A 12,846-nucleotide genomic window follows, 5' to 3' on the forward strand; every position below is an offset into this window, starting at 1 on the left:
TACGATTCAATCTTAGTCCTGTATTGACTCTTTGCCTGTTTGATGGTTCGTCGGAGGGCATAGCGGGATTTCTTATAAGAGTCCGGGTTAGAGTCCCACTCATTGAAAGCGGCAGCTCTACCCTTTAGCTCAGTGCGGATGTTGCCTGTAATCCATGGCTTCTGGTTGGGGTATATACGTACAGTCACTGTGGGGAAGACGTCATTGATGCACTTATTGATGATTCTTTAAGGTTAGTTTTGACAGCCAATATACTGCCAATGTTCTTGGTTTTACAGGGAATAACAGTTTACAAGAAAGCAATTATCCATGGATAAAACATATCCACATTCAGTGTATATATAAGTGTATATTTTAAACCTCTGTGTATCATTTTACATAAGTGTATATTTTGTGTGTGTATTTTAAACCTCTGTGCATAATTTTACATCGTTAAAGCGAGCCTCTAAATCAGGTTTGGTTAGGAATCTTGCCTACTATTTTGCACACGTCTATTCTTTTAATCCGCCTGCGAGCTTCTTTCTGTTGGCTATCAGCTGCCACCTACGGAGAACAAAAGTTACCTGAATAAATTCTGGAGAGAAATGAAGGGAACTGCTGCATCAGGGTACCAGTACCTATGCTGCTGATCTGACTAAAGCTCCACTCTGAATTCTCCCTCTCTGCCTCTTCCTAATCTAAATGTGTCACAGGTCTGGGGTAGATAGGGAGATGATGCTCAGTTTGAGATAGTCTACCTCACCCTCTGCTGGTCTGCACCTAATACACTATAGGTCCACACAAACACAAGAAGGCACATCTGTACATGCATGTAAGACCAACTCTTCACAAACTTTATTCATGAAATGTAAAAAACACGTTTAACAGTTGATTTTGCTGATCTGCAAAGGGATTCATACCCAATGTACACACCTTATAGACTGAAGGGCTGACCAAACTGCCCCACACCAGGGTATTTCTCATTTCAATATGTAAATAATTATCTGTAGTCCAGAGCTCCTGGATTTGTCCATCTTTTTCACTGTCAGAATAAGAGATCAACATTTGCATCCAACTAAACAACAAACTGTGGTCTGTACTAACACTAGCATTATAAACCAGCCACAAAGCCAAGAATATATAAATTCAAACTCTTAACCCAGATTTATCCAATTCTTGGATTGTGTGGTAAGAAGCAGTTGATTTGGATTCTATTTGCAGACTGATGCTTCTAACCCTTTCTCCACCCTTCTCTCCTCTCTATATAACCAGAGGCAGCCATATCAAGTCAAAGAGTGAAAGAAGAATAGCATTTGGTGCGTTTGACACTCCAATTCCATGGAACAAATGTTCTACTGTCGGTCCTTTGCTGGTCCAGTGCAAGCAACATCGAGGTCAGCAGCATCCATTGATGGGTGTCTGTTGTTTTACAGATCCATCACCTCCTCCTCCACGGTCTTTTCACCATCTTCAACATACCTCTCTTGCACTCCTAGAGTTCTAGGGGTCAAATTTAAGAAAATCTAATCAAAATGCTACTCGTCACATGCACCATAAACAACAGGTGTCGACCAACAGTGAAATGCTTAGGAGTCTTGACCAGTCATCTATGTTAAGCAGCACTATACAGACAGATCTGTTTACAGCAGAACACAATATTCAAACTCAAATCATTGTCACCACGTGCTGAGACTGCTTTTTTTTTAAAGTCGAAATGCAGCAGTTTTTATCTCAATATCAAATCATTTTTGGGTAACAATTAAGTATCTTACAGATTCTTCTTGACCATTTTAAATAAAAACAAACAAAAATAGCTTCTTAGCAAAGATCAATTTCTCAAGCAAGAATTTTGCAGGGACAGTCTGGGAATGGTCTGAGTGGGGAGGGGAAAATGGAAAACTAGCTGTTATTGGCAAAGGGGTTTGGAACTCTTGTTGGTCTAAGTGATAATTCCCGGTCCTCTAAGTGATAATTCCCGGTCCCCTAACCAATTCTCGGTCCCCTAACCAATTGTGCTATTATGTGTTTTTTCACGTTATTTGTAACTTATTTTGTACATAATGTTTCTACCACAGTCTCCTATGACCGAAAAGAGCCTCCAGATATCAGGACAGCGATTACTCACCCCGTACTAGAAGATTTTTTCTTTAACGAGTCAGACGCGAAGGATTTATTACAGACATCCGACAAGGCCCTCATCCCCGTCATTCACAGGAGAAAGAGACAGAAATATCAGGGATGTAGGTCTGGGTGCCTTCGAAGGATCTGACGGCGAGTGAGTAATCTGCCTTCACCATCGGTCCTATTAGCCAGTCATTGGATAATATAATAGACGAACTACGAGCACGTATATCCTACCAATGGGACATTTAAAACTTTAATATCTTATGTTTCACCGAGTCGTGGCTGAATGACGACATGAAGAACATACAGCTGGCGGGTTTTACGCACAGCTCGCACTCCTAGTAGCCGGGGACTTTAATCCAGAGAAATTGAAATCCGTTTGACCTAATTTCTATCAGCAGGTTAAATGTGCAATCAGAGGGAAAATAACTCTTGACCACCTTTACTCCACACAGAGACGCGTATAAAGCTCTCCCTCCATTTGGCAAATCTGACCATAATTCTATCCTCCTGCTTACAAGCAAAAACTAAAGCAGAAAGCACTAGTGATGCAGTCAATAAAAAAGTGGTCAGATGAAGCAGATGCTAAGCTACGGGACTGTTTTGCTAGCACAGACTGGAATATGTTCCAGGATTCCTTCGATGACATTGAGAAGTATGCCATCGATTACAGGCAACATCCACAATGAGCTAAAAAGGGTAGGGCTGCCGCTTTCAAGGAGCGGGTCTAACCCAGAAGCTTATAAGAAATACCACTATGCCCTCCGACGAACGATCAAACAGGCAAAGCTTCAATACAGGACGAAGATGGAGCCGGTGTATTACGATTCAAACGCTTGTCTTATGTGGCAGGGCTTGCAAACTATTACAGACTACAAAGGGAAGCACAGCTGCGAGCTGCCCAGTCACACGACCATACCAGACAAGCTAAATTACTTCTATGCTTGCGTCGAGGCAAGTAACACAAACATATATCAGAGAATCAGCTGTTCCGGACGACAGTGATCACGCTCGCCGTAGCCGATGTGAGTAAGACCTTTAAACACCATTATCCCAGAAACCCTAGACCCACTCCAATTTGCATACCACCCCAACAGATCCACAGATGATGCAGTCTCTATTGCACTCCACACTGCCCTTTCCCACCTGGACAAAAGGAACACCTAGTGGCAAGAAAAAGTATGTGAACACTTTGGAATTACCTGGATTTCTGCATAAATTTGCCATCAAATTTGATCTGATCTTCATCTAAGTCACATCAATAGACAAACTCAGTGTGCTTAAAATAATAACACAAAAAGTATTCTATTTTTCTTGTCTATATTGAATACATAATGTAAACATTCACAGTGTAGGTTGGAAAAAGTATGTGAACCCCTAGGCTAATGACTTCTGCAAAAGCTAATTGGAGCCAGGAGGCAGCTAACCTGGAGTCCAATCAATGAGACGAGAATGGAGATGTTGGTTAGAGCTGCCTTGCCCTACAGAAAACACTCAAAATTTGAGTTTGCTTTTCACAAGAAGCATTGCCTGACGTGAACCATGCCTCGAACAAAAGAGAAGACCTAAGATTGAGAATTGTTGACTTGCATAAACCTGGAAAGGGTTAGAAAATTATCTCTAAAAGCCTTGATGTTCATCAGTCCACGGAAAGACAAATTGTCTATAAATGGAAAAAGTTCAGCACTGTTGCTACTCTCCCTAGGAGTGGCCGCCCTGTAAAGATGACTGCAAGAGCACAGCGCAGAACACTCAATGAGGTAAAAAAGTGTCAGCTAAAGACTTACAGAAATATGCTAACATGCTCTGGAACATGCTAACATCTCTGTTGACGATACTACGATACGTAAAACACTAAACAATAATGGTGTTCAATATTCTGTGGACAGATGAAAATAAATTTGAGTTGTTTGGAAGAAACACACAACACTATGTAAGGGAAAAAAAGGCACAGCACAGCACACCAACATCAAAATCTCATCCCAACTGTAAAGTATGGTGGCGGGAGCTTCATGGTTTGGGGCTGCTTTGCTGCCTGAGTGCCTGGACAGCTTGCTATCGTCGACGGAAAAATGAATTCCCAAGTTTATCAAGACATTTTGCAGGAGACTGTTAAGCTTTCTGTCCACCAATTGAAGCTCAACAGAAGTTAAGTGATACAACAGGGATGACCCAAAACACAGAAGTAAATCAACAACAAAATGGCTTCAACAGAAGAAAATACAACTTCTGGAGTGGCCCAGGCAGAGTCCTGACCTCAACTCGAGTTGAGATGCCTCAAGGGAACAGTTCACACCAGACATCACAAGAATATTGCTGAACTGAAACAGACCATTGTGCAGGTCTGATCCGCAACTACAGAAGAGGTTATTGCTGCCAAAGGAGGGTCAACCAGTTATTAAATCCAAGTGTTCACATACTTTATCAACCTTGCACTGTGAATGTTTACACGGTGTGTTCAATAAAAACATATAGTTGTTTGTGTGTTATTAGTTTAAGCAGACTGTTTGTCTATTGTTGTGACCTAGATGAAGATCAGATCAAATTTGATGACCAATTTATGCAGAAATCCATGTATTTCCAAAGGGTTCACATACTTTTTCTTGACACTTTATGTGAGAATGCTATTCATTGAATACAGCTCAGCGTTCAACACCAAAGCTCATCACTAAGCTAAGGACCCTGGGACTAAACACCTCCCTCTGCAACTGGATCCCCGACTTCCTGACAGGCTGCCCCCAGGTGGTAAGGGTAGGTAACAACACATACACCATGCTTATCCTCAACACAAGGGCCCCTCAGGGGTGCGTGCTCCCCTCCTGTACTCCCTGTTCACTCATGACCGCTTGGCCAGGCACGACTCCAACACCATCATTAAGTTTGCCGATGACACAACAGTGGTAGGCCTGATCACCGACAACGATGAGACTAACCTCCTCCCTACAGGATGAGACCTGGCCGTGTGGTGCCAGGACAACAACCTCTCCCTCAACGTGATCAAGACAAAGGAGATGATTGTGGACAACAGGAAGAGGAGGACAGAGCACGCCCCCATTCTCATCGAAGAGGCTGTAGTGGAGCAGGTTGAGAGCTTTAAGTTCCTTGGAGTCCACATCACCAACAAACTATCATGGTCCAAACTAGACGTCGACCGATTATGATTTTTCAACGCCGGTACCGATTATTGGAGGACCAAAAAAGCCGATACCATTAATCGGCCAATTTTTTATTTTATTTGTAATAATGACAATTACAATAATACTGAATGCACACTTATTTTAACTTAATATAATGCATCAATAAAATCAATTTATCCTCAAGTAAATAATGAAACATGTTCAATTTGGTTTAAATAATGCAAAAACAAAGTGTTGGAGAAGGTAAAAGTGCAATATGTGCTATGTAAGAAAGCTAACGTTTAAGTTCCTTGCTCAGAACATGAGAACATATGAAAGCTGGTGGTTCCTTTTTAACATGAGTCTTCAATATTCCCAGGTAAGAAGTTTTAGGTTGTAGTTATTATAGGACTATTTCCCTCTATTCCATTTGTATTTCATTAACCTATTACTATTGGATGTTCTTATAGGTACTTTTTTTTTTTGTGCCAGTGAAACAGTATAGCTTCCGTCCCTCTAGTTAGCGTGCGCTAACTAGCTAGCCATTTCACTTCGGTTACACCAGCCTCATCTCGGGAGTTGATAGGCTTGAAGTCATAAACAGCGCAATGCTTGACGCACAACGAAGAGCTGCTGGCAAAACGCACAAAAGTGCTGTTTGAATGAATGTTTACACACCTGCTTCTGCCTACCACCGCTCAGTCAGATACTTGTATGCTCAGTCAGATTATATGCAACGCAGGACACGCTAGATAATATCTAGTAATATCATCAACCATGTGTAGTTAACTAGTGATTATGATTGATTGTTTTTTATAAGATAAGTTTAATGCTAGCTAGCAACTTACCTTGGCTTACTGCATTCGCGTAACAGGCAGTCTCCTTGTGGAGTGCAACGAGAGAGGCTGGTCGTTATTGCGTTGGACTAGTTAACTGTAAGGTTGCAAGATTGGATCCCCCGAGCTGACAAAGGTGAAAATCTGTCGTTCTGCCCCTGAACAAGGCAGTTAACCCACCGTTCCTAGGCAGTCATTGAAAATAAGAATATGTTCTTAACCGACTTGCCTAGTTAAATAAAGGTCAAATAAAATAAATAAAAAATATTGCACCTTTAAATGGACCAGAACTATTTTATTGAAATACAGTTGTCATGACGCCAGCCCTTTCAGTGAATTGGCTAGCAGAGATGTGAACAACCCCCTCTCCTGTTAGGAGGGGAGGGGGAGTTTTACAACTTAACCCCCACGTCATAAATTCTGTATGGAGACTTTTCCTGGCCATGCAGTATGGAGAGAGTTTCACAGTAGAACAAAGGAACTTCTACAACATCACAGAATTGGAGAACTGAACAAAATCCATATTTTGGTGAATGTGTAAACGGTCGGTGAAGCCAGCTATGACCCGGTCTGTTTTGTTTCATGTTTGTGACCTTATGAAAGGCAATATAGCCACATTACCCTAACTCTGTTTATACAGGTGCCTCAGTTATGAGGTTTACATCTAATTATTGTATAAAATGAATGAGTAAAGATGAAACTATTTGCAAAATGATGTAATATGTTGTTAACTTTTAAAATGAGAAAATCATCTTCCCTTTCAAGTTTAACTATGGCAGGAGCCACGCCCAAGGCATTGGTTGGAAATGATGAACATTTCTATAAAAGCCCGTTACCCAAAGTCACCGGAGTTCCAAATAACGGGAGGATTTGTCCTCATGTTTAAAAAGGGCGCATTTTAATTTCAACCCTGCAGGCCAGGAAACATGAGAGCTTGCGCCACACATGAAATGGTATGAACTCTGAACTATTGATCACCTAAGGAAGTGCATACTAAACCAGCATATATCAGACTGCAGCTGAACATATGCGCAAATCTAATACGAGAACACTGACCGACATGGACGAATCTCCAGAGTGAGATGAACCTCTCAGACCACGTGACCACACAACAAGATTCCACAAAGGACAGGACAAACCATAACCAACTTCATGTAAATACAATGCATTGCTTTTCCGAATGAACGATCATTAGTAGCATATGTATTTATGTGAGAATAGCTTCCCAGGTCCGATAAAGACCAATGTTCCTTAGCCTTCCTTCCCAAAACCCATTCTCTTCTCTGAATCTATTGTGTTATAACCAAACTGTTTTTGCTTAGCCCAATAGGGACTTTCCTATCCTTGTTAGTAACCAATATCTATTGTTTGTTTGTTTATGAATTTCTGTGATTATTTAGTTAGTTAATAAATAAATGATTAAGCCAACTGGTGTATGGACGATTCATGGTTTAGGCTGGGTTCGTGCAGATAACCAGATGTCGTGCACCGACATCCTTGTTAATTTAATTTACAAGATTAGTTTAATCAGGTAATAATAATTACTGAGAATTGATTTGATAAAATAACAGTCTTCACCTTTAATGATGCCAAAGACACGACACAGTACCAGTCAAAAGTTTGGACACACCTACAAAGGGTTTTTCTTTATTTTAACTATTTTCTACATTGTAGAATAATAGTGAAGACATCAAAACTATGAAAGAACACATATGGAATCGCGTAGTAACCAAAAAAAGTGTTAAACAAATCAAAATTTAACATAGCCACCCTTTGCACAGTCTTAGCATTATCTCAACCAGCTTCTTGGGGAATGCTTTTCCAAGTGTTGAAGGAGTTCCCACATATAAGGAGCACTTGTTGGCTGCTTTTCCTTCACTCTGCAGTCCAACTCATCCCAAACCATCTCAATTGGGTTGAGGTCAGGTGATTGTGGAGGCCAGGTCATCTGATGCAACACTCCATCACTCTCCTTCTTGATCAAATAGTCCTTACACAGGCTGGAGGTGCGTTTTGGGTCATTGTCCTGTTGAAAAACAAATGATAGTCCCACTAAGCGCAAACCAGGTGGGATGGCATATTGCTTCAGAATGCTGTGCTAGCCATGCTGGTTAAGTGTGCCTTGAATTCTAAATATATCACTGACAGTGTCACCAGCAAAGCACCCCCACACCATCATACCTCCTATTCCATCCCAAAGACACGGCAGTTGGAACCAAAATCTCAAATTTTGAAGCTGTTTGAGAGAATACCAAGAGTGTGCAAAGCTGTCATCAAGGTGGCTACTTTGAATAATCTCAAATATGAAAGATATTGATTTGTTTAACACTTTTTTGGTTACTACATGATTCCACATGGTGTTATTTCATAGTTGATGTCTTCACTATTATTCTACAATGCAGAAAATAGTAAAAATAAAGAAAAACCCTTGAATGAGTAGGTGTCCAAACTTTTGACTGGTACTGTATATCTATTTATAAATAACACACAGGAAAATCTAGTTTTGGACTGAACCTGGCCTTTAACACTTTTTACATTTAAAATGGCTTTGTTTCATAGGTTGAGCATGTGGAATAGACTGGTTTAATAACAAACACATAAATCAATATAGCTGCTGTGAGTAAAGGATACGCGGTGAACTGGAAGTCTGCTCCCACAGCGGCTGACATCATTGCTTGCAGGTTCCTCTCCTCCAGGTTGCCGAAGCAGTAGCCGTTGGCCTTGTCCACAGTCCGCAGGACCTGCGTCATGCTCTCCCTGTCCTGGAGATAGAGCACAGTGCAGGATGTCAATGGTTAAGTGGCAAAAAATTTAAATGCAAGCTTCATCCTCCAGGTTGAGACTAGTGTTTTAACCTTACCCCACCTTCTAAAATGGACCAGTATTTATTATGAGTTTAGACAAAGTATTGTGGTTGTGTTAAAAAAATAAAAATATCTGAAACAGGGAGGTACTGAACTTCATGTCCCATAATAAATATGACCCAGAAACAGCAGATGCCCAAGAACCAGTGAACATCTAAAGGTAGTAGCAAAGTCTCACCTGCACATTGAGAGGCACAAAAGAGACAAGGCCATAGTCTTGTATGACCCCTGCAAGTTTCTCATTTAGTTTGAGGAACTTCCTAAAGAAAGGGTCAGCAGCCAAGTGATCCAGCAGATATGTCAGGTCCATAACATCTGTGTAGAAGTCCAGGTTGAAGGCTATTCCAGAGACAGAGTAAGTGCAAAAATGAAACAAGTTCCACAGCTAAAGACAAACTGTCAAATCAAACACTTGAGGGAAACTGAGGGAATATAGCCATACAAAGCCCATATTCATAATCACCCAGGATATCTCATCTCACCCAGTTTGCCGTACTGCTCGATGAGGTCCATCTTGGAGAGGACGTTGACGTGGGGTAGCTCCACGTGCAGCATAGTGGACAGGGAGGTGCACAGCACTGAAATGAACTTAGCTGGGTCAGCGCAGTAATGAGAGTCCACAAGGTGCACTGCAGTCAGCTGAGAGTAATTAAAGAGGGAGTGTTAGTGAGACAGTGCAGGGATTCAACTAACTGGCCCAGGTTATCCTGGTGGGGTGAGTTTGCACAGGGTGAAAAGTGAATGCATTTGTTTTGGAAACAGGCTGCCCCCCCGGGCGTGAGCCAGGTGCCCTGTTCAAAGCCTAGGCTAGATTAAGCATGTGGAGTAATGAGTAGGCTTCTACTTTTATTAAAAGCAAAAGTGATTGCTTTTAATAAAAACACTATCTGCCTTCCCAATAAAAACTAGTTTGAAAATTTGAACATATATTTCATGGAAAGAGATGCATTTCTGGACAATGCACCACACTGTGTGATTTGAGAAGGGAGCTCCTCCCTGACTGATTTTGACCGTTAATGTCACGAGTCATTGACTGGTGCACCGCTGCTCAGGTTAATAGAACTCACTCAGTGATTTGAGCACAACCTATAGGCACTATGACTCAATACTAATAAAGCACATGCCCATAAACACCCAATACAAATAGCTAGGCCTACTTGTCAAAGCCCCAAATTCTCCATCAATGTGGCAAACAATACATTTCTTAAGTTAGCCTAAATCATACTGAATGTGTCATGCATGGATTGACATACTACACGGTGTTTCTTTTGGGGAATCATTCATACTAGGAATCACAACATTCCAGCACCAACGGGCACAAACATCTTAGAATCCTGAACCATCTCACCCTGAAGTTCCACTTGGCCAGCTGAGCAAAGATGTTTTTCACTGAGTTCTGGTGGGTGTACAGCTCCACCTGACCCGGACAGTCAAACAGAAAGTAACAGTCGCTATGTTCCTCTAACTTGGTTTCCAGCCAGTCCAGATTGGCCTCCAGGTACTCCATGCAGTACAGGAGTCCACCATTGGGCCCCAGCTTCAAACCCTCCATCACGTCATCTAGGGTGACCAGCTCTGAAATATCCACGGCACAGGGGTATGGGAGCCCTTCATTTGCAGGGTCCATGTTCACCACAACTACCTTCCTTCCCAAGTGACTCAAGAACTCCTGCATCCCCCGGCAGTATATGGTTTTACCTGAGCCAGGAGGTCCTATGACCACCTGGCCAAAGCGTAAGGATGGAGTCTGCGAGGGCTGGGTGGCCATGATTACTTCTCCAAAGCTCTGACTTGTTAGATTCCCATCTGAAGAGAAAACAAATGGTACATACCCATCACTGACCATCAGTGCTGAGCCACTAACCACCACATATGGTCCTTGCCTCAGGTTAGCACATTCATAGAAGCTTTTAGCGCCTATTAATGATAGTAACTTCTGGCCGGGGGAGTTTTGTTTGGGTGCCCGAAGCTCGTTCTGAACGTTAACATGCATAATTTACAGTACGGTTTTGGAAACATATGTTATATGTATGTTATATATCAGCAAGAAATAATTTTCAAAAAATGAAAGGTTAAATTAGTACACACCTTTATAGGGTTGCGCTTCGAACGCATCCTACAGCGTCATTGCATTTTGGTACACCAGAATTACACTCCTTTCCAATGAAACACTGCGTTTCTGTTGCAGTGCGTTCGGTGTGATGCATACGTTGGATTTATCGAACGTATGCGTCAAACTGTATGCGTGGAAGGCTTGACAGAAATGGTAGCAAAAGGTGAATGTTGAACTTTCGTTACATACATATCCAGATGATGCAGCATGCTATTTTGGGCAATGACGCTGTCGGTGTGTTAAATAGTATATTATTGGGCTAGCTGAGGAACGCTCAACTCCGTTGTCTTATCGAGGCGGAGTTGAGTTTTGATACATTTTACTAGCAAACATTCGCCTCGATTTAAGAGAACGGAGTTGAGCGTTCATCAGCTATTATGGGTCTAGCGCAGGGTTTCCCAAACTCGGTCCTCGGGACCCCAAGGAGTGCCATAACACTACACAACTGATTCAAATAATAAACTAATCATCAGGCGTTGTATGAGCTGTGTAGTGTTAAGGCAAACACCAAAACCTGCAATCCTTGGGATCCCAAGGTGGACTGAGTTTAGGAAACTAGCCAGGTTAGCGCAGAAACGTGTAAAACATGGTTTACTGACTAACGTCTTTCAATTAACATGCACATTTAATAATTAGCACCATTTGTGGAAAAGGTACACAATTGTCATACTTTATTAAAAGTAAAGATACCTTAATAGAAAATGACTAAAGGAACATACTACTTGAGTAAAAAACGAACTATTTGGTTAAATATAAGTAAATGTAATTGCTAAAATATACTCAAGTATCAAAAGTAATAATTTCAAGTTCCTTTTAATAAACAAAACAGATAGCACATTGTTTTAATTTACGGATAGCTAGGGACACACTCCGAGGTCATTTACAAACGAAGCATGTGTTTAGTGAGTCCGCAAGATTAGAGGCAGTAGAGGTGACCAGGGATGCTCTCCTGATAAGTGTGATTTTTGACGATTTCTCTGTCCTACTAAGCATTCAAAATGTAACGAATGGGTTTCATGGAAAATGTATCGAGTAAAAAAATGCTTCTTTTTTTTAAAAGGAATGTAGGGTCGTAAAATGTGTCAAAAAAGTACAGATACCAGCCAAACGATTTAAGTAGTACTTTAAAGTAATTTAACTTAAGTACTTTACACCACTGATTAGAAGAGCATTCAATGCACAATGTCATGCGAAGTGATGATGCGCTAGTTAGTCATATTGCTGCTAGCTTGCTAATTAGCAGCGTAGCATATGTATCACGACAAGCAGCTAAAATAGCTAGCAAAATGCTCCCAAAAAGACATGTTACGAGAACAAATAAGTGTTGTAAATATTACATTACGATACGAGTGAAATGTACTAACCAGCGCCACTTACCGCCGTTAAATTTGGTTATTGGAGAAGCTACCCAAAACCTAGACAACACTGCTGTGAAACATCTAAGAATAACTAACTACTTCCGGGTCACGGTTTTTGGAATTCTTCAGAATAAAAGTCCCGTCCTGTATACTTAGTAAAGGAATAATTAGGGTTATAATGAGCACAATTATCGATATCTTTGACTTCTTATCCTACAAAGAACTACGTATTTCTGTAAGATATGTCATAAAATGTTAAAGCCTAAATGGTCAACAATGTTTTTCGTGTGTGTACACATTAATTGCAACTTTAAAAAGATGCTGTATATTGTGTCGCAGTAACACTGAACTTACAATGGCTAAAGTCACTATATTTTTTTATTGTGCTTTATGCTATTTGCCTCATGACTCCTGCATGCTTTGTTAACTATGAACTTGCTTGTTTACCCAACTGTG

General features: G+C 41.1%; 1 protein-coding gene across 3 annotated transcripts; it reads right to left on the bottom strand.

Moving 5' to 3' along the window:
* Positions 1-812: 812 nt before the first annotated feature.
* Positions 813-12,501, bottom strand: LOC112234496 (GPN-loop GTPase 2). Of its 3 annotated transcripts, none has more exons than XM_024402655.2 (6): positions 12,410-12,501; positions 10,268-10,725; positions 9,402-9,558; positions 9,098-9,258; positions 8,687-8,817; positions 813-1,479 (listed from the first exon to the last, which is right to left on the bottom strand). In XM_024402655.2, the coding sequence occupies exons 2-6, from the start codon at positions 10,685-10,687 to the stop codon at positions 1,407-1,409; spliced, it is 942 nt and encodes a 313-aa protein (XP_024258423.1). In that variant the 5' UTR covers positions 10,688-10,725; positions 12,410-12,501; the 3' UTR covers positions 813-1,406. The 3 variants fall into 3 exon arrangements, with proteins under 3 accessions (XP_024258423.1, XP_024258432.1, XP_024258440.1); XM_024402664.2 differs by having other exon boundaries at positions 12,397-12,483; XM_024402672.2 differs by lacking the exon at positions 12,410-12,501 and adding an exon at positions 11,008-11,153.
* Positions 12,502-12,846: the final 345 nt, after the last annotated feature.

Source organism: Oncorhynchus tshawytscha, linkage group LG03 (genome assembly GCF_018296145.1).
Source record: "Oncorhynchus tshawytscha isolate Ot180627B linkage group LG03, Otsh_v2.0, whole genome shotgun sequence".
NCBI lineage: Eukaryota > Metazoa > Chordata > Actinopteri > Salmoniformes > Salmonidae > Oncorhynchus > Oncorhynchus tshawytscha.

What these genes read in the sequence shown, in the direction of transcription:
- LOC112234496 (XM_024402655.2), bottom strand. Translation starts at nt 10,687, where the DNA reads ATGGCCACCCAGCCCTCGCAGACTCCATCCTTACGCTTTGGCCAGGTG. An exon ending in CGAGCAGTACGGCAAACTGG is followed by an intron (nt 9,259 to 9,401) that starts GTGAGATGAGAT and finishes TCTCTGGAATAG; the next exon opens with CCTTCAACCTGGACTTCTAC. An exon ending in TTGTGCCTCTCAATGTGCAG is followed by an intron (nt 8,818 to 9,097) that starts GTGAGACTTTGC and finishes CTCTATCTCCAG; the next exon opens with GACAGGGAGAGCATGACGCA.